The sequence below is a fragment of the Ochotona curzoniae genome, unplaced genomic scaffold (assembly GCF_017591425.1).
Source record: "Ochotona curzoniae isolate NIBS_2020 unplaced genomic scaffold, NIBS_Ocur_1.0 scaffold_1037, whole genome shotgun sequence".
Taxonomy (NCBI): Eukaryota; Metazoa; Chordata; class Mammalia; order Lagomorpha; family Ochotonidae; genus Ochotona; species Ochotona curzoniae.
Genome location: NW_024467083.1, coordinates 24747315 through 24769207, shown reverse-complemented (window position 1 = coordinate 24769207; position 21893 = coordinate 24747315). Strand labels below are relative to the sequence as shown.

Below are 21893 nucleotides of genomic sequence, written 5' to 3'. Positions count from 1 at the left end.
TGTTGCTAATAAAAAGTATGTTGTGTTCATGAAAGACATCAGATTATTAGTGAGTAAACTGGTAGAAGACAAAAATCTGGAGTTTCCTTAGTATTATTATACTTATGATGGCTTCTCATATTTGACAAATACACCATGGTTATCTCAGATATTAACATTAGAGGAAACTGGATGTTGTATATAGATCTATAGAGACTCTGTGTTATATTTGCAAACTTCCATGAATCTAAAATTGTTGATTAAAATGGAGGTAGTAACAGACATCCATAGAACTGTCATGGAGATGGAATGAAGTGACACTGGGAATACAGTGATGGCACAGACTACACCCTCAATCAATGGTGATTTCTTGTCAGATGTAGTTTCCCTCGTCATTTTCCAAGAGTTGTTCCCTGTCTGCTCTAAGCAGACAGAGCTCATCTCCCTTGCTAGATAACAGGTTTATTAAGGCCGAGGTTAAGGCTTTTCTTTTTCCACTCACTCAGAACCAGCCAATCTCTGAACAAAAGATGATGTTAAATTAATCAGTAGATTGTATCTTGTCGTTCTGGCATAATAAAAAGTTCTTAAAACTGTCCCACAAGTGTCTCTCTGCTTTGATATGGGAGGAAGCTAATCTTAATTTCAAAATACAGTTACCTTCCCAATCCAAATTATCTTAGAAGAAGACAAATGCCTATTTAAATACCTGAATATCAGGGCTAGTCAATCTCCAGCCAACTCCAAACCCTTCTGATGAAAAGGTCTAAGGATGGAATTTCTGTGGGTGACAGAAGAATGCTATTGTTTCTTCCCTTTGCCTTTCCCCCTTCACCCTAAGTTTATCTACCAGGTAGAAAAATATATAAAATCTAGAAGACTGGTTTCTGAGAAAATGCCCAATTTCCCTGAGGGATAAGCTTTGTGTGTGTACGTGCGTGATTCCAAGGACTTTCTTGAAGAAAATGACCTATTATAGTAATACCACACATAGAACTTCAATACTTGTGATACTATCCAAAGGATTGTGATATATAGCAACACCATAAGCAAATCATTGTTTGTGTCTAAAGAGGTATTAAGTCACTCCAATAATGGTGGAAGCAACTGTGTTTTTAAGATTTAGTAGTTCAAATGTTCTATTGTTTTATCTGACTTTGACATCTGCCCTTCTGGCCTTTGACCTTGCAGCTTTCAGCATACCAGAGGTAAATGTGGACTATAATGCCAGTTCAGAGAGCTTGCGATGTGAGGCTCCTCGATGGTTCCCCCAGCCCACTGTGGTCTGGGCATCCCAAGTGGACCAGGGAGCCAACTTCTCGAAAGTTTCCAATACTAGCTTTGAGCTGAACTCAGAGAATGTGACCATGAAGGTAGTTTCTGTGCTCTACAATGTCACCATCAACAACACCTACTCCTGTATGATTGAAAATGACATTGCCAAAGCTACAGGGGATATCAAAGTTACAGGTGGGTTCCTCTGTGATTTGGGTGTGACTTTATTGGGGTATAGAATATAAAATAAAAATTCAGTTCTTGTAACAAATATACTACGTATCAGGGCACAAAAACTCCCAGTCGTCTTCATTGAGACCTGGATCACAATTCCAGGTGGGATTACCTGAGGGTAAATCTGACAGGAGAAGCATTCATGCCACAGGGTCAGCAATGGCAACAGGCTCCATTTTCTGCATCTGTTCACCAACTGGCTTTCTGGAGTGCAGACTTCAGGGCTCAGAGGCTCTGTCTAACTCAGCAGGACTAATTTTGTGTGTTAATGATGAAAGTAATGATTCCTTGACACATTTGGTATAGTCAGCTGGTATATTAAATTCTGAGCCCCCTGCCACCTCCCAGCTTTGCATCTGATGATAGGAGGTCAGGACTTACTCTGCCACCCTGGAACTGATTTGTGATCCTGCTGATAGCTGCCCAGGCTGAACTGAATTTTACAGACTCAGCTGGTCTCCCAGCTCTCCCACTGAGCACTGACTGAGAGAGTCCACGTCCTAGCTTCCCTGCAGTGTGTTAGTACATACAAAATCTAAGGTGGAGCTGTGGTCAAGAAAATGTGCAGACTGAAATGATGACTTTGAAGATCATTTCTCCTGGGACTAGACTGGATTCAGACTATAGAGAAAGCAGTATGCTAAGAAAGCCACTTTCTATGTCAAGGTCAGTGTTAGGCAGAAACTATCCTGCACACTCTAAGTGCCCTGTTATACAAATGCTGGATTTAACTGAATAAAACATATTCTTACCAGCTAGTGTTTTTAATTTAAAATATTACAAAAAGGAAATTTAGAGAATAAGAAAATACATGCATAATACGGCTAATAAAGAGCCCAATTTTAAAATGAGCAAGGGACATTTTTCCAAAGATAATATACCAGTATATGCCAATGACCAAAGAAGCACATGAAAGGATGCTTCAAAATGATCAGAAATGCAAATCAGAGCCACAATGGGACATCACTTCACACCCATTGGGACAGCTATTATCAAAAGCAAAACAAAAACAATAAAATGTAAGTGTTTAGGAGGACTTAGAGAAATGCAGGGAACACTCACACTTGTTGGTGGGATTCTGGAATGATGCAATGGTTATTGAAAACAGTATAGGAGGTTCTCAAAAATTAAAAAACGGAGCTACTTTATAAACTAGCAATCCTACTTCTGTATGTCTATTCAAAAGAATTAAAAGCAGAGTCTCACAAAGACAGTTTCACATCCATGTGGATAATAGTACTACTGACAAGAGAAGAGCTAGCAGCAACCCCCAAGGGTCCATTAATGGATCGGTGGATAGACAAAAGGTCATCTATAATACACAAAATTGTTCAGACTTTTAAAAGGAATAAAATCGTATCACATGCACAACATGAATAAGCACTTATTTAGGATATTTTGCTAAGTGAAACAAGGCAGTCAGGAAAAACAAACACTGGATATGTCTACTAAAATGAGGCACCTAAAGTAGTCAGATTCACAGAAAACAGAAACCATATATATACAGATCTACTGAAGAACAAAATAGTGACTATCTTGGTTAAGATGCGCTCAGGTGCCTGTAACAGAAAACCAATTCAAATGAATTGCAAGGGATATTTATGGAAAAGATATTGATATTTCATGGAATCAAAAATATGGATATCAGAAACAGGTAGAGCCAGAAATCTAAATTTCATTGGGATTGTCTCTCATTTCCATAGTACTCTCTCTTCACTCTTTAAATGTATATGGCAAGATGTGGTTGCTAAAGCTCCTGAATCTAAAAAAAATCTCTTTCTCTCCAGATGGATCCAGCTGCCCTCATCCATCAATCCCATTCTGCACTCCCAAAAACAATATGGGTCATGTGACCATACCTAGGCCCAATGAGGCAGTCTCTGATAGGTCAGACCAATACACAAGGGGAGGGAATGAATCGCCAATCTTTTAAACAATAGTTATTGGCATCAGTACCTCAGTTTTAAAAAGTTAGTGAAAAGCTCCAAACTATATATCTAATGCCTATTAGTGGAAAGGCAACAGCTAATAAATGTGTAAATATGTGTATATATACATGTAAATTGAAAACACCTTTATTTCAGTAAGCATTTTCCCCTTACATTCTAATTCTATTGGAATATATACTCCAAGTGTTAGTATTAGGACTAAATATAACTTTTGAAAACTCTAAATTAAGAAAATAATGCCATTCATAAAGTAGGTGCTCCATGTATTTTCTAAGATTTATTGGGGGGGGGGCGTGCAACTAAGCCTCCACCTACAACTCTGCAGCACCAGCATCCCATATGGGTGTTATATCCCAACTACTCCATTTTTTTAAAGATTTATATTTATTTTCATTGGAAAGTCAGCTATGCAAAGAGGAGAGACAGAGAGGAACACCATCCATTGATTCACTTCCCAAGTGGCCACTGAGCTGATCCAAAGCCAGGAGCCTGGAGTGTCTTTTGGGTCTCCTACATGGGTGCAGGGTCCCAAGACCCTGGACTATCCTCAACTGCCCTCCCAGGCCATAAGCAGGAAGCTGGAAGGGAAGCGGAGAAGTCGGGGCATGAACCAGCATGTAAGGCTATCGCACCAGGCCCCCAACTGCTCCACCTTTAATATAGCTCCCTGCTTATGGCCTGGGAAAGCAGCAGAGGATAACTGAAGTCCTTGGGCCCCTGCCCCCACATGAGAGACCTGGAAGAAGTTTCTGGTTCCTGGCTTCAGACCAGTCCAGCTACAGCTATTGCAGCCATTTGGGAAATAAATCAGTGGACAGAAGACAGATCTGTCTCCTTGCTCACTCTCCCCTCCCTCTCTCTCCCTTTCTTTCTGGCTTACTGTAGCTCTCCATTTCAAATAAAAATAAATCTTTTAACTTCATTTGAAAAAAAATTTTTTTTGGAAGACAGAGTTATAGAAACCAACTAGAAATGAAGAGATAATCTAGATGGAACTGATAATACTGATTGTGTAGAATCAGGGGATTGTGTGTATAAACTGGAGTTCAAGTTGGGTGATGAAGAAGACAAATTATTTTAATAGACTAGAAAACCAACCAGGAGCCAATAGCGGTATATGCAACATACATCCAATTAAGTTCCTTTTTCCCTTTTCTCTTTAACTAACTCTCCATGACTGTGCATTCTTTGCTCCTCCAAGTCTCCAAGTAATCCGCTTTTCAGGGGTAGAACCAGCCTGGCAGGAGGAAACCCTCCTCTGCGTGGTTCTGGAAACCACCGGGGACCGGGCTGCACCTACAGTCCACCTACAGAGCTTCATCCCGTTAGCTGATTTTTTTGTTGTTGTTGTTGTTAGTAATTCAAGTTTTTGCCTTATCCTTTTTGTTCTTTTCTTTCTTTTCTTTAATTGGTTCAGAGCTAATCTGGAAAAGATATTAGTTCTTGGATTTCTTTGAACTGCAGAAGTAGGCACTCAAAGCAGTGGGTGGATTGTTACATTTTAGTGGCAACTCTAAATCCAGAAGTGTGACTTGAGACAGAATGCTAACTGTGGAGGCAGAGTTGGAACTGATCAGATGGGGACAACCGGGATTGCTGTTGCTTTTATTGCTAATACAAACTGAGGGCTGACTGTGTGCCAGCCATTGTTCCAAGTGCTTTGCTTTTTTGTTTTAATTATTATTTTATTTTAAAGCTTTAATTCACTTTCATGTATTTTTCTTCTTTTGATTCTGGAAGGGAGAGAGAACATTAACCCATTAATCCTCACTTAAAAACCATGTGAAGTAGGCTATTACTAGTTTAATCCTATTTTATGAAGAACCTGGAGCCAATACATGCTGAATAAGCTGCCTAAAGTCACACAGTTGACAGAACAGAAATGAATTAAATGAGATTGGATTGTCTAAGGAACAGTGATGTTCTGACTTCATCTCTCTCTACTTCAGAATGAAGACAATTAATTCTTCTTTGTTACTTTACAGTGACAAAGAACTTGGGAAGGTCACTGCCTGGAGGGAAAGTGTGTCTGAGACCAATACCAAAGCCTGTTTGTTTAGCATATTCTTCATTTGGTGACCCATAACAATCTCTTTGATAGTGTAATTTTTTATTTGGCTAAGGGCTTACTGAAGTGGACCAGGGAATGAAACTTTCTCTAAAGAAAGGGAGAACTTTGTTTTCCAACGTGGAGAGAGGGCTACAGCAGTGCTTGTGCTGGGAAGTACCTGGCTCTGCAGACAAGTGAAGATGACACCCTGCTTCTCCTGCATGACCTTGAGTACTTTTCTCCCCCTTCACAGACTCTGAGATCAAAAGGCGGAGTCACCTGCAGCTGCTGAACTCAAAGGCTTCCCTGTGTGTCTCCTCATCCTTCGCCATCAGCATGATACTCCTGCCCCTCTCCTGTTACCTGATGCTGACATAACATGTCCCAGCCATACAAAAGTACGCAAAGTCCCTGGTGCCACAGGTGAGATGAGTCACAAATAGTGTGGGTGACTGATTCTGGGCGTGCGTGCCTAATGAGAGTTAAGTAGGAGCTGCTGAGAGAACCAGGGCCCTGACATGATTTCCAGCAGGACTGTGAAAAGTTAGCATTTATTAGCTTAATGTAGCGCAAAGACCTCACTGATAGAGGAAAAAGGAAAAAGAAAAAGAAAAAACCTCCACACAATTCAATATTTGTGTAAACTCAAATGCCTTTTCATTTACTGAGTCATCAGCAAAGGCAAAAATATCTTATTGAAGAGGAATTTAGCCTGAATTACCCCAAATTCCACTGTTACCCATGATGACATAATCACTCACAGAAGTCACCTCTCTCCCGTCCTTCCAGTAGGGTCCCTTGGGCAGCAGAGTGGGCAGATGGCACATCCTGAGATTTTTCTTACTCACTGCAGTCCTCTGGCTCCAATCACTGCTAGGACCTCTCCTTCTCCAGCATGTGGAATCTGTGTGTGAGAGAGCTCCTCAAGGCCCTAAAGCCAGCACTCCCTCCGTTATTCACTGGCTTCCCCACCAGGGCCCTGCCTCACAGCTTCAGAGCAATTTTTCTGCATGTCTCCAATGCTCTCCATGTCAGTGGATTATCAACCCTGGAACATTTCCCGTTGCATCAGTTCTCGGATTGATCCTAAGCCCATCTTCATCATCTCATACCTCATCTACTTCTAAAACCTTCGTACTTGCTGCTTCCTTTTCCTATTTCAGCTGATGTGAAGCAAGGTATCAGATTCGGGGTGGTCCCACGCTACTGTCATCACACAATTCCTTTGCACTGGAAGATAAAAGGACTCTGGGGCACTGCTGTATGGATAAGGTTCTCAGCTCTGCAGTCACAACCCTCTAACGACCTCACTCCCTGAGCATCCTTCTCCTCTCACACACTTGGTAGTGTTCCCACCCTTGCTCTCTCCCACTGCCCCTTTCTATACATTTCTACTCTATAGCAGCTCGCATTTGCCACTTCCTAGCTCCCAGCCCCTTTTCTGGGGTCCTTGGACTTTTCACCCCTGTGGCATACACATATCCTTGATCTTACACTCTCTGAGTGGTTCTCAAGTCCTTGCCTAGATTGCTCAGTCCCCAGGTCAGGTAAAGATCTGACCTGCTTCTTTTAATGCTTCCTTTTGCTTCCTAAGCGGTTATTACCATGCAGAGCATAGAGTAAATTCTTCATAAAAAACTTACCTGTTACCCTCATTTCTCATTCTTCACAGTTGTCATCAGTGGAAGGAGGTTTCCCTGAGGAAAGTGCCCCTTAGCAATCTTACAAGTAGAAGGAACCCTTTCTTTCTTCCCTGAATTCTCACAACACTGCCAAAGACTTTTTAATAACCTACAACTAGACAGTTGGACCTATAAAGTACAGCTTATTATCTGTACATTTTTCCTCTAAAAGCAATCATTTGCAGCTCCTTAATATATATTTTTTATATAAAAGCCGTGACATACACAGAACGGATGATGTTCACAGGCAGTGCACTTAGGATGATACAGTGTTATACAATCAGCCGCAGCCTCACCTCTTCCTCTCTAGAACCACACAGCAAAAACCTTCAATCCAACAGATACTTGGAAATGCTCCAGTCGTTATTTGAGACATATATTATGACTATTATGACTGACCGTGACATTTTAGGTCACACATACATCTTGCTTGAGAACTGGAGCAGAAGCCATCTTTCCACCCCTACCTGGGAGCCTGGCCACATCTCATATCTTAGTTCTGGTTGCTCAGAGGATCTATCTGACTTCCCTGACATGTCCACTGGAATGACCTCCTATAAGGGCAAATTTCAAACTATGTCCCTTGCCCCAGCAACCTGTGGGATCATGTAACCTCAATAGGACAACATCAAAATACAGAAAAATCAGCTCATTTCTAAACAACATATTTACTGGTACAGTGGCAGGGAGTCTCAGTTCTCAAAAGAAGTTTGCTGAATGGCTATAATGATGCCTTATTGCTGTTATTTTCAGAATCCCAGGAATCTACGGAGCTATTTTACCAGAAGAGATGACCTACTTTTATATTTCTTGGGGGGGGGGAGAGGAATGCATTCATATCTAGAAGCCTGGAGTGAACAAACAAAAACAGGAAACAAAAGGGCATCAAAAGCAACCCATAGAAGACTCCTATACAAGCAAGTCTGTCTTTAAGGACATAATGAAAAATTAGGGAACCAATTCAGCAGAACTGGAGAAGTGTGTAGAGACTGGACATGAGGACCAGAGGCACATCCCATTTCTCAAGGACCTCCTGTAGACTCCCGGGCAGTGAGAAGATGGGAAGTGTATCTGCTTTGGCTCTGAAATTTCAGTCTCGTGTGCTGTGATGTTGCTCTGAGGAAGCTGCTGCTGTACGACTCAAAGGTACATCAAATGTTTCACGTTTGTTTCAATGCCTTAGGAAGTATCTTGGCTCCCTCCCCATCTTATACATGCCAAAGAATGAAAAAATAATTTTAGTAAGCAAAAGTAGTTGGATAACACTCACTTTCTAAGTAATCTGAGCACCATTAAAATAGAAACAAATCAACGTCACTTTTTCTGGGAAGGACTTATGATGTCATCACAAGGAGTGGGCTTCAACTTTCCATTCTGTGTTGACAACTGGAGCTTCAGTTTCCATCACCACCTACAGCAATAAAGACTCACTGGGCCCAAGTCTGCACACCTGTCCACCCCCATTCCTCAAGAGACATTTGACAATGTCTAGAGACAATTTTGGTAGTCACAACTTGGGATGTAGGGACATGCTGCTATTAGCACTTGGTAAATGGGCCCAGAACTGTTGTTCAACATCCTGCAATATATAGGGAAGGAATTCCTGTTCAGTAAGAAACTATCCAGCTCCTGCCAATCATGCCAAGGTTAGAAACCCTGACTTAGAGTGGAAGATAAGGGAGCAAATACATGTTTGGCTTCTGTGTTTTTGACTTCTGCCCCAGCATGGAGAGCTAGAACTCCATATCAGGCAACCAGGATGGCATCTTCCCATAAACTGTGTTGACAAGGCCTGTGGGGAATTTCTGAGGGGAATATCTTCAGCTCCATGACCATTAAGGATCTCTCCCTTCCAACTATTCTGCAAACTAAATTCTGTTGAGAGAGATGCCAGCATTCCATTTCAAGGTCTCTCTCACTCTGAATTCAGTTCTCAGGACCCTGTTCTTGCCAAAACTGAAATTATGGCGATCTAGGGCCACTCCTTGAAACACACGGAGACTTCCAAAAGCAGGGATTTAAATAAGGCCTTGTGGAATAAAGCTCAGATGGAAAAGAATCTTGTGTTTCTAGGCCTTCTCCCATACTTTTTGTGTGATGACCACTGCCTTCCTGGAACTTGGGACTTACCACAACTGTATTACAGTTACAGAAAACTTGATTTTAGAGTCTGACCATTCAGAATGATTAAATATACATTTTCTACATTGTTACTTGTCTGCTTTGTCAAAGTGAGTGATATGGAAGATGGGTTCAAAAATACCATAGGGAAGTTTCTAAATATTAATGTCTATCACATAACAAACCTTCAGTACATTTCTTGCATGAATAGGTACATGATGGCAGAGAAATGTCGGAGCTGTGAATACAACCAGGTGCCTGGATATAGTTTCTTAAGAAAATTCCACTAGATTTATGTCACCCTGGTGAACACAAGTTAGGAAACAGTTGCAGCAGGGGCTTGAGCCAGATAAATAGAAAAATACAAAGAGAGAGACAAATGAATTACTATAAGTTCAAAAAGTCTGTCTTCTACTGCTGAGAAATTATTGAATCTTCAACTCTAGAACTGTAAAAACCTAAAATCTTACTTGCCAGTCTTCTCACCTTTCAGATAAATACCTGGAGATTCCAGATAAAGTGTCAGTAACTGGTTTTCCTGGGTTACAAGACTTTGCCAAAGCCACACTGGTAGCCAGTGAGGGATGTTATCCACAGAAAATCTAACTGCCAAAGGGCAAATTTCCTGGGAACTCTATGAACATCTCTGCCCTGGTATATTACCAGTTGTACCTGACATACTTTTCTAGAAAAGACTGTTCCTGAACCAAACTCTAGTTGCAGAAACACTTCTAACACAGGTTAATTCTCTGGCCTTACTGGTGAGCATATAACAAATGCATGTGACGACAGATGCCTCTGATCAGCTCCACTGTATGGACTAGAATATGACATATGCCTTAAATTTCCAGTGATGCTCAACTCTTAATACCAAAGGTCAAGCCATTTCAGAAGAAAGAACAAACTTGATGGGACAAACGACTATACAAAAATGAAATATAGTTAACCAGCTATGCCTAGGTAACAAGTAAACCTGTTTTATAAGTATATGATGACCTAAATCTATAGATTATTGAGGTGCCAGGGGGCATGGGGTTATTATTACCTAAATAAAAAGAATTCTGCCCTGTGGAATATGTAAGAGTGCTTTGGATCTATTGATGAAACTTGTAATTCCCATTCTCTCTCCAGATGGTGAAGTCTTCATACATATACCTGACTGCTCTAATTCAGACTCTATGTGTCTGAACTGCCTTCTAACCTCGGCCTATTTCCCCTTTCATAAGAAACATTCTCAGGAGTTTCAATGTGAACATCACCCACGAAAATACACAGAGACATACAAGCAGAAGCATCACTGTGCCCCTTCCTATCTTTCTTTACATTTTACCCACCCTGAAAGTCCAAAAAGTATTCTTTCCACCTTAAGTTCTCTGAATGATCCAAAGCCAATCCATGCAACTTACCACAAAAACCACACACTGTTATTTTTTTCACTGATGGCACTTTGGCTTCCGTAAAGATGATAACAACATAAGAAGGGAGGCTAAGACAGTCCTTAAAGATTTGCTCTGTGAAAGAGGTCAGTGCATTCCCCAGGAAGATTCTTTTACTCATTTACTGATGGTGTGTGCTGGGTCACAGCAGTTAAGTCATCTACTGGAAGGAGGACTCTGTCATTATCACTCCAGGAGTTCCTGGCTACAAGAGGCATGGCTGCTCCAAATGATAATATTGCCTGACTCATCTCAAAGCCATAACTGTGACCTTGAGCTTGATCTTAACTCCTTAGTTCAAGTATAATTGCCTGGCCTAAGAGATATCCTTAGTATTTTCAGTTATAAGGCCCTTTACTCCAAATGATAAGCCTTGCTTCAACTCAGAACTTTATAGACACTTTGGTCATGTATCTTTTCCTTTACAACAACCAATAATACTCAGTTAATTTAGCCTATAAACTGTTCAAAACCGAGACCAGATCCTTTCTATCTAGTCTTCCATGTTCATACCAGGCCAGTGAGGGTACAACACCTGCTGGTCTCATGTGAGCTTGATAAGGGGAAAGCCAGACTGGATTTACTGTTCCTATTGGTGCATGCATAAGCCCAGAGTAGGTGTGGGTTTGTTGGGCTTTGCCAGAGCATCAGCTGGCAGATGCTGGCATGGGGGTGGCAAATTCTGTCAAGTTAAACTGTAGTACCATCTGAACAGTGCAAGATTTGGGAGTGGGAATAGGCCCAATGGGGAAATCGTGGGCACCTCCCTCGTGGTTGGCCACTCTAACTGGTGAGCATGAGAACCAGGACTGGGGCAGGCATGGCTAGACAGAACATGGAACCCACCAGCACGTGTGTGGACTCGATAGGGGGGCTGGGTGGGTTGAACTAGGCTTCAATGTGCATTGACATGTAGCAGAGCTGAAGGGGATGTAGGACAGACTGGACCAGTCTGCTGTACAAACTGGCAAGCACGGGAACCAGGGAAGAGGGCAGGCCTGATGGGGGTTATTGTAGGTTGCTCTGATTAGGCTACAGCTCCCACTGGTTTGCATGAAGGCCAAGTGTGTGGGTGGCAGGATCGGACTGGGCTCTAATACACATTGATTTGTGTAGCAGATAGGGCTGGAAATAGAACTGACCTAGTATTATGTGCAACCACCATCATGTGCATAAGCTGACTGGATTGATGATTTGTGCCAGACCCTGTATTTTTGGCAAGCACATACAAGAATCAGGTCTGGGATCACCTCAGATGAAGTTTCTTTGGGGATTCCCCCAACTGAACTGCTGGACTCAGAACCCCAACCATGGAAAGAATTGCAGATTCCATGGTCTGACCCTGGAGTGTATATGTCAGAGCTGGGCCTCCTCAGTGGCTTAGGGCAGTGGACAGCATATCCAGGTGCACATGGAAGATATGGCAATACATTGGAGTTTGCAAAGGACACCTGGTAACATAATAGAGGAAGGAGGACAGAACAAATTGATCAACTACCCCAGCCAAGAGTTGGCAGTGAATACCTGGGTAAATGGAGACTCTAAGGTAGACTATATAAACCAGTGGAGTTTGGAGACATTTCATCATGCTTGCAGTGGCAAAATCAGCAATAATTCAGAACTGTTGAACTATCAAAGTCTCTTGAGTAGGACCCTCACTGCATGCTCCACAATAGGGACCCTGGGGCGGTGTCAGATGACTGTCATCTATTCCAGGATACAAAGGTATTTTGGAGGCTAGATGTGGCTTCTCACCTTATCTTCTTCCTTTCCCCAATACATGAAGGAAATAAGAGAGAGAGAGAATGTGGAAATAATGGTCTCACCCATCTTCCATAGCCCTTGACCTTTATCACTCTAATTAAGTATGTAAAAATCATAAAAAATGTTTAAACCATTCATATATAATTACAGATAAAAGATATTAGATTCTAAGAGATAAAAGTATAGAATCCTTTAGTACTCAAGATACACATGTGATCCAAGTCCTGGGACCAGGTCTTAAACCTGGAGTAGGCAAGACTCGATGTGTGACAGGGTTCCAGCATAGATGCTATTTATAGTGAGAAGAAGCAGGTGTCCCTGAAAAAAAGCCAAATCACAGCCAGCTACATGAGATTCTATAAGAATAATCAAGATCAACTGTAATACCTCTTTCTCTTTTATTCACATTTCCCAAATGGTCCAGCCAATCTTTGTTAAGGCCCTGTGTATTATTTATCTTGTCTTTCCACAACTCTCTGCAGATCCTCCCTGATGTCTAGCTCCACGTGAAAGAGTAGTTTTTCAAGTATCTCTTTCATTAGATTAATTCACTGCCCTGCCATGGGGTTAAATCCTTGCTTCACTGAGAAAAAGCAATAAGAGTGAAGGATAATGTATTGTCACAACAAAGATGTGATTCTCAGCAAGGAAGAAGGAGGCACTTGCTGGTTATACAGACTGCTACTGTTTCCACGCCCAGCAATTAGAGTCAAGCATTTTGGAACAAAACAAGATGGTCAAAGAAAATGTTATTCATATGAACATTTATGTAACTAACATGGAAGTCAACTGAAACCAATTATAACCTCTACTGAAGGAAAAACTGAGTGCGCCTGCATGTCAAATATCATTCTAGATATGTCTTATTTTATCCTTTTCCTATTAAGGTGGGTATCACCATGGCTTTTGCACTGTCACCATTTGATAGAAGACAGAAAACAGGTTCTAAGAGGTTCCCTAATACATCCCAAATCCCCCCAATAGGTTAAACAACAGCCCATTCTCATGGGAATAGATGCACTCCAAGACCAGCATTATTCCCTAATTATTTTCTAACTGGTGCCACCTCTTTAAAAAAAAAAGATTTATTTTTATTGGAGAGTCAGATTATACAGAGAGGAGGAGAGACAGAGAGGAGGAACTTCTACCCACTGATTCACTCCCCAAGTGGCCACAACAGCTGGACTCCAATTCTATCTTCACAAGCCACACCATGCCTGAAAGAGTCCAAGCATGTATACACGTGCTACTTGTAAGCTCACACATTATGTAAGTGTTGGACATGTTGTTCTGAATTTGTTGCTGATGAAGACTGTCAGTTCCTGCAGGGAGGACAGTTCCTCTCCCTGAAGGGCACCGCAATGACCCCTTCTTGTGCTCAGGCCCTCCCCGACTCACAGGGGCTGCCTGGGTGCTGTGGTTTGGAGAGGGTCTGAGTGTGTCCCTGTAAAAGATCCCGTACTGGAGGCCTCCCCCGCATAGTGAGGAGGGGAAGAGGTATGGATCCTTAAAGAGATGGCACCTGGGCCCACACAGTATAGCCTTGTATGTGCCAGGATCCCACCAGTTCGTATCCCCACGGCCCCACTTCCCATCCAGCTTCCTGCACTTGTGGCTGGGGAAAGCAGTTGAGACCCAAAGCTTGGGGACCCTGTATCCACATGGGAAACCTGGAGGAGGTACCTGGCTCCTAACTTTGGATCAGATCAACTCCAGCTGTTGTGGCCACTTGGGGAGTGAATTAGTGGGTAGAAGTTCTTCCTCTCTGTCTCTCCTCCTCTCTGTATAATCTGACTCTCCAATAAAAATAAATCTTTTTTTTAAAGAGGTGGCACCAGTTAGAAAATAATTAGGGAATAATGCTGGTCTTGGAGTGCATCTATTCCCATGAGAATGGGCTGTTATAAATCAGGATCTAGTCTCTTTCCATTTCTCTGCCATGTTGTGATACCCTGGCCAAGATGCCAGCACCTCCAGCCACCAGAATCATAAATCAAACAAACCCCTTAGTTTTGTGATTTACTTAGCTTCACATATACATTCTGTTGCACCAACAGAAGCAAGACTAGGGGCAAAACAGAAAGCCTACCATACCGTAAAGACATCATTTTGTGCTCCTTAAGTGTAATGAGCAAGAAACCAACACAATCTGGATTAAGAATCACACCTGTCAGGCAAACACTTGACACCATTAAATGCCCCTCTCCATCTCACACATTTACAAGCCAGAGCACTCCACTTACCTACTTTCAAGGTCAGGTCTGCGAGTACTTCAGAATGAGTTCCTGCAGTGGGAAAAAATTTATATTAGGAATCCATGCCTAAACAACACCAATTCAGTTCGTAACATGACAATTAAGTCCTTCATAGGCACGATTGTTAAAAATGCACCTTGGAGGCACCCACATCCTATGTCAGTGTGTCTGGTTACATCCCTAGTTCCTCCATTTCTTACTCATCCTGTTGTTGCTGTACAATTCAGGGACAACAAGTGATGGCTCAAGCACCTGAGTCTCAGGAGACTTGAATGGGGCTTGAGGCTCCTGGCTTCGGCATGGCCAGGACTTGGCTGTTGCAGGAATTTTGATGAATGAACCAGCAGGAGGAAGATTTTTCTGTCTGTCTTTCAAATAAGGCAATGATAAATAGAAAAAACGAAACAGTTGTGACACTGGTTATTACAGTTTGGCAAGGCTGCCATTATGAAATGCTACAAACCTGGCAGCTTAGCCAACAAAAGTTTGTTTTCTCCACTCTGGAGGCCAAAGTGCTAGATCAAGGTGCTAACGGTCTTGTTTTCCCTGATTCCTCTCTGATTTGCAGAGACGACAACTGTGTGCTTGCTGTGTGCCACAGGGCCTTCCCTCTGCACCTGTGTAGGTCTGGCATCTCTCCCTCATCTTTTTACAAGGACACTGGATTGAGATCTACCCATCTGGCTTCCTGTAACTTTTTAAAAACCTTTTTAAAAACCATATCCCCAAATGTAATCACTTTCTCAGGTGCACTGCAGATTAGACATTCAACATGCAAATTTGGGAAGATAGAACTCAGTCCCTAACACTAACCTTGTGTAAAAGAATTCATTAAAAAAAAAAAAAAGCTATTCTTAAGCACATTGATGGGGCAGGCAGGACCAAAGAATATCAAGAAACTACAACAAGAAAGATAGGAGCAATTTTGCTTTTTTTCCTCCATTTGACCAAGAATAGATGGTTAAACGTTTGAACAGTTGAGACACAATGGAAAGTCTTGTCCAAATAGATAACTGATTTAAGCGATGTCAGAGGACACTTGAAACTTGGAGCACAATGACTCAGCAGGTGCATGCTGCTAAGGGGACTGAATTGGCTAATGGCCTCCCCAAACCCCAGGCTACTATTTTCAATGTTACAAAGGACCACGGGGCACAAAAAGACGAAAAATAAAACCAGCGTGGGACCAATCTTCAGAAAAGGAGAACTGAATCATCGTGGGGCAGCTGGGCTCCATGGGACTGAATGAAATTGCTGAGTACTAGGACTGCCTTTGGGCCAGATAGATTACAATCTTTTCTGTCCTGGGGATCCTGAGATTTTTTTTCTTTCTTTCTTCTTTTCTTCTCACTAAAACCCTCAACTTTTTGCAGCCCTTCAGGATTGAAAATATCTGTGTACTGATCAAGGTGTTAAAGGGACACACACAGTCTTTCCTCTAGTGCCACATAGTGTAAACAAAAAAGGGCTTATCTGGAGGAAAAATTTACACTTAGTTTAAAGGAGCAGAATAGTCCTCTGAGGTCTTGATTTGTGCTTAGGTTGGACACAGCTGGACCCTTTAGGGCCACATGTCCAAACAGACTGGTGTCCTCATTGCTTCTTAGTCTTCTGGCTGAGATCAAGTATAAGGAAGCCTCCCCAGTCCCACTGCAATAAAGGATGAACCTTACCCCACAGTAATGACCACTATTATAATTGTAGGGAAAGAAGGACAGGCAATTATGACACTGTAGAAGCCTCCAGTGCAGAAGAAGGTCTTTCCAAAAAAAAAGTTTCATGATAATTTCATAGACTCAGGGATTTTCCCTCCCACCCTCCCCAACCTCCCTCTTGGACACTGATTAAGGAAAAGTTCTTATTTGAAGGGGATCCCATAAACCTCAGCGCTGATGTTAGATTGTTCTACTGTCAAAGGCTTCCTGAGTCCTTCACATGAGTATCTGCTCAGTCAAGGAAAAGGGCTAATCAGACCTTCCTACCAATGATCACAGGGAGGATCAGGCTCTCCGCACGACACGTCCATATGGTAGGACAATAATTGAGTCAGTTAAAAAGCCAACACAAAGGGTGCCCACCTTTTGGTAAAAGCTCTCACAAGGGTGAGTGGTTGGTCACATGTGCAGAGTGAGCATGGTCCCTGCCAGAAGCAGCAAGGAGAGAACTGCAGGACTCTGCTCAGATGAGCAGTAGCACGTGGGTAACAATTGCCTCAGTCTATCAAGTAATCTTCCTGCCTCCAGTTTCATTATGACTTAGGAAGGAAAAAGCAAGCATTTAGTAGGCCTTGTCTGAATGCTAAGGTTTAGAAATAGAACAAGATTTTACCAGATCAATGTAATGTACATTGATCTAATTCAATAATTCTGACAAGTCCCTTAGATGCTCTTGAGCAGAGCTGGGAAAACACAGAAGTGACTACTCAACCAGTGGGTTCAAAAAGCCAAGAATCTATGAGTAGGACTAAATACAGGTGATTCTCAGCTTCAGTATAAAAAAGAACTGGTATACACACACACTAAGATTTACTGAGGGGCTGGCACTGTGTGGCACAGTTAAGTCACCACCTGCAACACTGGCTTCCCTTATGAGCACCTGTTGGAGTCCCAGTTGCTCCCCTTCAAACCCAGCTCCATGCCAATGTCCCTGTGGAAGCAGCAGAAGATAGCCCAATCACTTGGGGCACTATCATCCACATGGTAAACCCAAACAGAGTCCCAGGTTCCCGGCTGTAGCCTTGCACAAATCCTACCATTTCAGCCATTTGGGAGGAGAACCAGTGAGCTCTGTAATTCTACATCTCAAATATGCATGTTTGGGACTAGAACAAGTTACAGACAGCATCCAGGAACTCAATCAAGGTCTCCCATGTGGGTAGAAGAAGCCCAATTCGTTGAAGGCCAGTTAGGAAAAGCCATTGTTCTTGCTAGGACAGAAGGTGAACTGAGTAGGGCTGGCTCATGGACACCCTGGCATGCATGAAACCTGGCATTCAGAGGGGTCCTGATGGAGGAGCCTGGGCAACAACTCTGGCAGGACACAGACCCTGCAGGTAAGCGCAAGAAGCATGGAGGGAAACAGCCCAGAAGAGGTCATGGAAAGTGTCCCATTGCCATACATTTGGCATGGGTCGGGGACAGACCAGGCTGAATCAGTTCATGTCATCCACTGGCAAATCCGAACGCCAGAACAGAGTGTGGGTCGAGCCAGGTTCGGTCACGACAAAAACCAGTGCACAATAAGGAATGCCAAGGTGAGGTTGCCTGTGTCAGATGTGACCGCAGCACCCAACCAGCATATGTGAGAACCAGGAAGGGAGGGGCAGAGCTGGCAGGGGAATAAGAGGTGGTTCCCTTGCTGGACAGCTACTCCCACTGGAGAGTGTGAGCCAGGATGGAGGTAGATCAGACTAGGCAGGGCTACAGCACCTGTGTGCCTCATGTGGCCCAGAGCAGGGAAAAGTCAGGATGGACTGATTATTCCTACTGCAATCTACAATTAGAGTGGGTGAGGGTTGTTGGGGCTTAGCCACAGCATCAGCTGGCAGAAGCTGGCACTGGGGGCTAGTTCTGTCAAGTTAAACCACAGAACCACCTGGAGAGTGTATAATCTGGGAGTGGGAGTGGCCTGAGAGGGAAATAGTGGGCTCCTCCCTCTTGGGTTACCACCCCCCGACTGGAGGGCACGAAAACTAGGACAGGGGCTGGCGTGGCTAGACAGACACCCAACAACATCCATGAAGGCTGGACAGTTGAGCTGGTTAGATGGAACAAGGTTTTAATATCCATCGACATGTACAAGAGCCAAATGGGATGTGGGACAGACTGGAATAGTCTGCTACACATACTGGCAAACCAGGGTAGGGGGCAGGCCTGGTGGGGGTTATTATGGGTCGCCCTGACTAGGCTGCAGCTCCCACTGGTTTATGTGAGGGCCGAGTATGTGCTGGGCAGAACCAGGCTGGACTGCAAACACCCATTGGTTCCAGTGAAAGACAGGGATGGAAACAGAACCAACCCAGCAATTACAACCACCAGCTGATTGGGGCAATGGACTGTGCCGGGCCCTGTACTTGCTAGTACATACAACAATCTGGTCTGGGAACACCTCAGACACAGTTTACTTGGAGATCCCCCTAATCGAGCTTCCGGACTTAGAACCCTAACCATCAAAAGACAGAGGACAGAACAAGTCAATCAACCACCTCAGCTATATGTTGGCAATGAAAACACTGGGAAATTGGAGACTCTATGGTAGACTATGTCAATCAGTGGATTCTCCAACAACCTCATCGTGTTTGGAGTGTTGAGAGTGGCAGCAATTCAGAACTGCTGAACTATCAAAACCACTTGAGCAAGACCCTCGGAGCATGCCCCACATCTGGGACCTGGGGTGGGTAGGAGACTGGGAGTGGCTTCTCCCTTTAAAATCCCCTTTTACATCAGATATATTAAGGAAACAATACGGAACTAATTGTCTTCCCCATCTTTCTGTAGTGCCTGAACCTTTTTACCCTAATTATGTCAAGATTGTAAAAAAATTAATTAATTAATTAATTAATTAAATAAGAAGAAGCCCAATTCCTTAAGCCATCACAGTTGTCTCACAGAGTCTGCATTAGATGATCCTGGCAACAGCAGCCAGAACCAGGGATTAAATCCATGAACTCTGATTAATGAGGGATTTGAGCATCTTAACCAGTTTTAAGCACCAGATCAAAACTTCACTCTAATTACATAATTGTATTCTATTCTTAAAAAGTAGAATTCAACAAGTGGAAATTAATTTTACTAATGGGCTTGATTTACTATATTTTTTGTAAAATATTACTTTTAGGAAAACTGTAGTGCACTCATAAAATGTTATTCAGTGCTAAAAAGAAATGAACCACCAAGCCACAGACTGATATGGAGGATACGTCAGTGCATCTGACTAAGCGAGAAGGTCATCTGGAAGGCTCTGTACTGCAGGACTCTGACCATATGGCCCTCTGGGAAAGATGAAGTTAGAGAGATGTGTTGTGGGCTAAGGAGTTGGTTAGTGCTCGTTAGGCTGATCAGGAATAGGAACTGGGCTTGTAGCTAAAAACACCTAGACTAATTGGATTCATCTGTACCCAATATCCTGCTAAATGAGGATGTGGGAGGAAAAGTATATAAGGAGAGGTGACAGAGCAATAAAAGGAGACTTGGCAAAGACTTCTACCATCACTGGTCTCCTGTCTGTGCTTTATACCCAGACCCTCTCCATGTCCACGTTACTGGCTTTGCTGGTCGGAGCAGAGATGGGGGTTTTCAAGGGCTTGAGGGAGGGAGGAAGGGATAAGTAGGTGGTGCCAAGAGACTTTTAAAGCTTTGAAAACAATTTGTGTAATATTATAAGAGGTCTTCAGTGGTGGAAAAAGCTAAGCATGGATTGCAACACTTTGCTCCTACATGAGTCTACCTTTTCAATTTCATTCTCCACAATTTTTTTTTTCAAAAAAGATTTATTCTTACTTAAAAGTCAGAATCACAGAGAGATTGTCCATCTGCTAGTTCACGCCCAAATAGCCACCACGGCCAGAACTGGACCAGTTTGTAGCCAGAAGCTTCTCCCAGGTCTCCCACATGGGTGCCAGGGCCCAAACCCTTGGGCCATCCTCTGCTGCTTTACCAGGCAACACTAGCAGAGAGCTAGATCAGAACAGGAGGAGCCAGAATGCCAACTAGCACCCATAGAGAATGCTACCACCACAGATGAAAGACTAGCCAGCTAGCCATCATGCCAGCCCTCCACAAATTTTTTAATTATGCATGATGGTTGATGCATATCATACAGTTGTCAAAATTCATACAGAATGTGTAACATTGAGAAATAATGGTGTGTCCATTTGGGCTCAAAAACTGTAACATATGCATCGCTCCAGCACTGGGTGTTGATGGTGCAGCAGCCAGGGCCTGTGTCTCAGAAGTAGTACGTGAGCATTCTGCTGTGAACCTGAGACTGCTCTAAAAATAAAGTCTGTATTTTAAAATAATAAAAATAAGAGACGGCATTGGTAAAGTCACAGCCTTCTGATTCAGCTCCCTGCTGATGTGCATGGGAAGGCAGAGAAGGATGGCTCAGTATTTGGGTTTCTGCTACCCAAGAGGAGACCCACATGGAGTTCCAGGCTCCTGCTTTCAGTCTGGACCAACCTTGGCCATCTTGGCCATTTAGGGAATGAACGAGCAGATAGAAGATCAGTATCTCTCTCTTCCTGTCACTCTATCTTCCAAAGAAATAAGTAAATCTTTCAAAATGTAACATATATTATTACTTTAACAATCAATTAACATATATTATTAATAAAGTATCTATTTTCCCACAATACATTTTTGAAGATCAGTATGTATTATACACTAAAAGTATTACCTTAATTTGTGTTACCCTTAACATTTCAAGGGCCTAAAAGCCGCTTCTGGCCACTGGCTTCCATGTTAGCCAGTACAAGTCTGATACGGTGACAGTATCCGGGCAGTTCAGGACCCTCTACTCTTCCTACTTCACAATCCAAGCTACTCTGGATCCAGGTAGGAGGGAAATGTGCTTTTGCATTGCAAACGCAGCTGCCAAATCAATCTCATCCTTCCCTGACCGTTCTCTCTTGGCAACAGACATGCAGGTACATCATCTCCCACACCCTGCCAGCAGTGCAGCTGCAGATCACCACTCAAAGGATTTTGCTCGATGAAACTCTAAAAGAGAGGTGAGGGATACTGAGGAGTAAGAGAACTTTATCACATCATAATTTCCTGAAAATATCACATACTCCTCATGACTAAATGGGGAGAGGGTTTTCATGTCTGGCACACTGCGCAAGAAGAATGAAAAATGTATTATTAAAGTGCAGAAAAGATTTAGATGTTACTGAGAAAACAGATACTTAAGGGGGAAAAAAAGTTACTGTCAATACATAAATAATCAGCAAGGCTTTGGCTCTGTAGGTGAGGGTTATTTATATTTCTTTGCAACCAGAGACATTATTTTCTAGCAACATTCCTGGAACTAATGCATGGGCTTCTGTATGTGCCATGATATATTATTACCTACTCATGCTCTAGTGCTATTACCAAGATGTGAGTGCACTGTAGCTCAGGAAAGTAGGCTGGCGTTAGAATTAGGGC

At 42.8% G+C, this 21893-nt stretch overlaps 1 protein-coding gene across 1 annotated transcript in view; it reads left to right on the top strand.

The window, feature by feature from the left end:
* VTCN1 (V-set domain containing T cell activation inhibitor 1) overlaps nucleotides 1-8034 on the top strand; it is a 50852-nt gene extending 42818 nt beyond the window's left edge. Inside the window, exons 4-6 of the mRNA XM_040999072.1 lie at nucleotides 1171-1449; nucleotides 5741-5910; nucleotides 7931-8034. Of these exons, the coding sequence (XP_040855006.1) occupies nucleotides 1171-1449; nucleotides 5741-5865 (404 nt within the window). The 3' untranslated portion in view covers nucleotides 5866-5910; nucleotides 7931-8034. The remainder of the gene's footprint in view (nucleotides 1-1170; nucleotides 1450-5740; nucleotides 5911-7930) is intronic.
* The last annotated feature ends 13859 nt before the right edge of the window (nucleotides 8035-21893 follow it).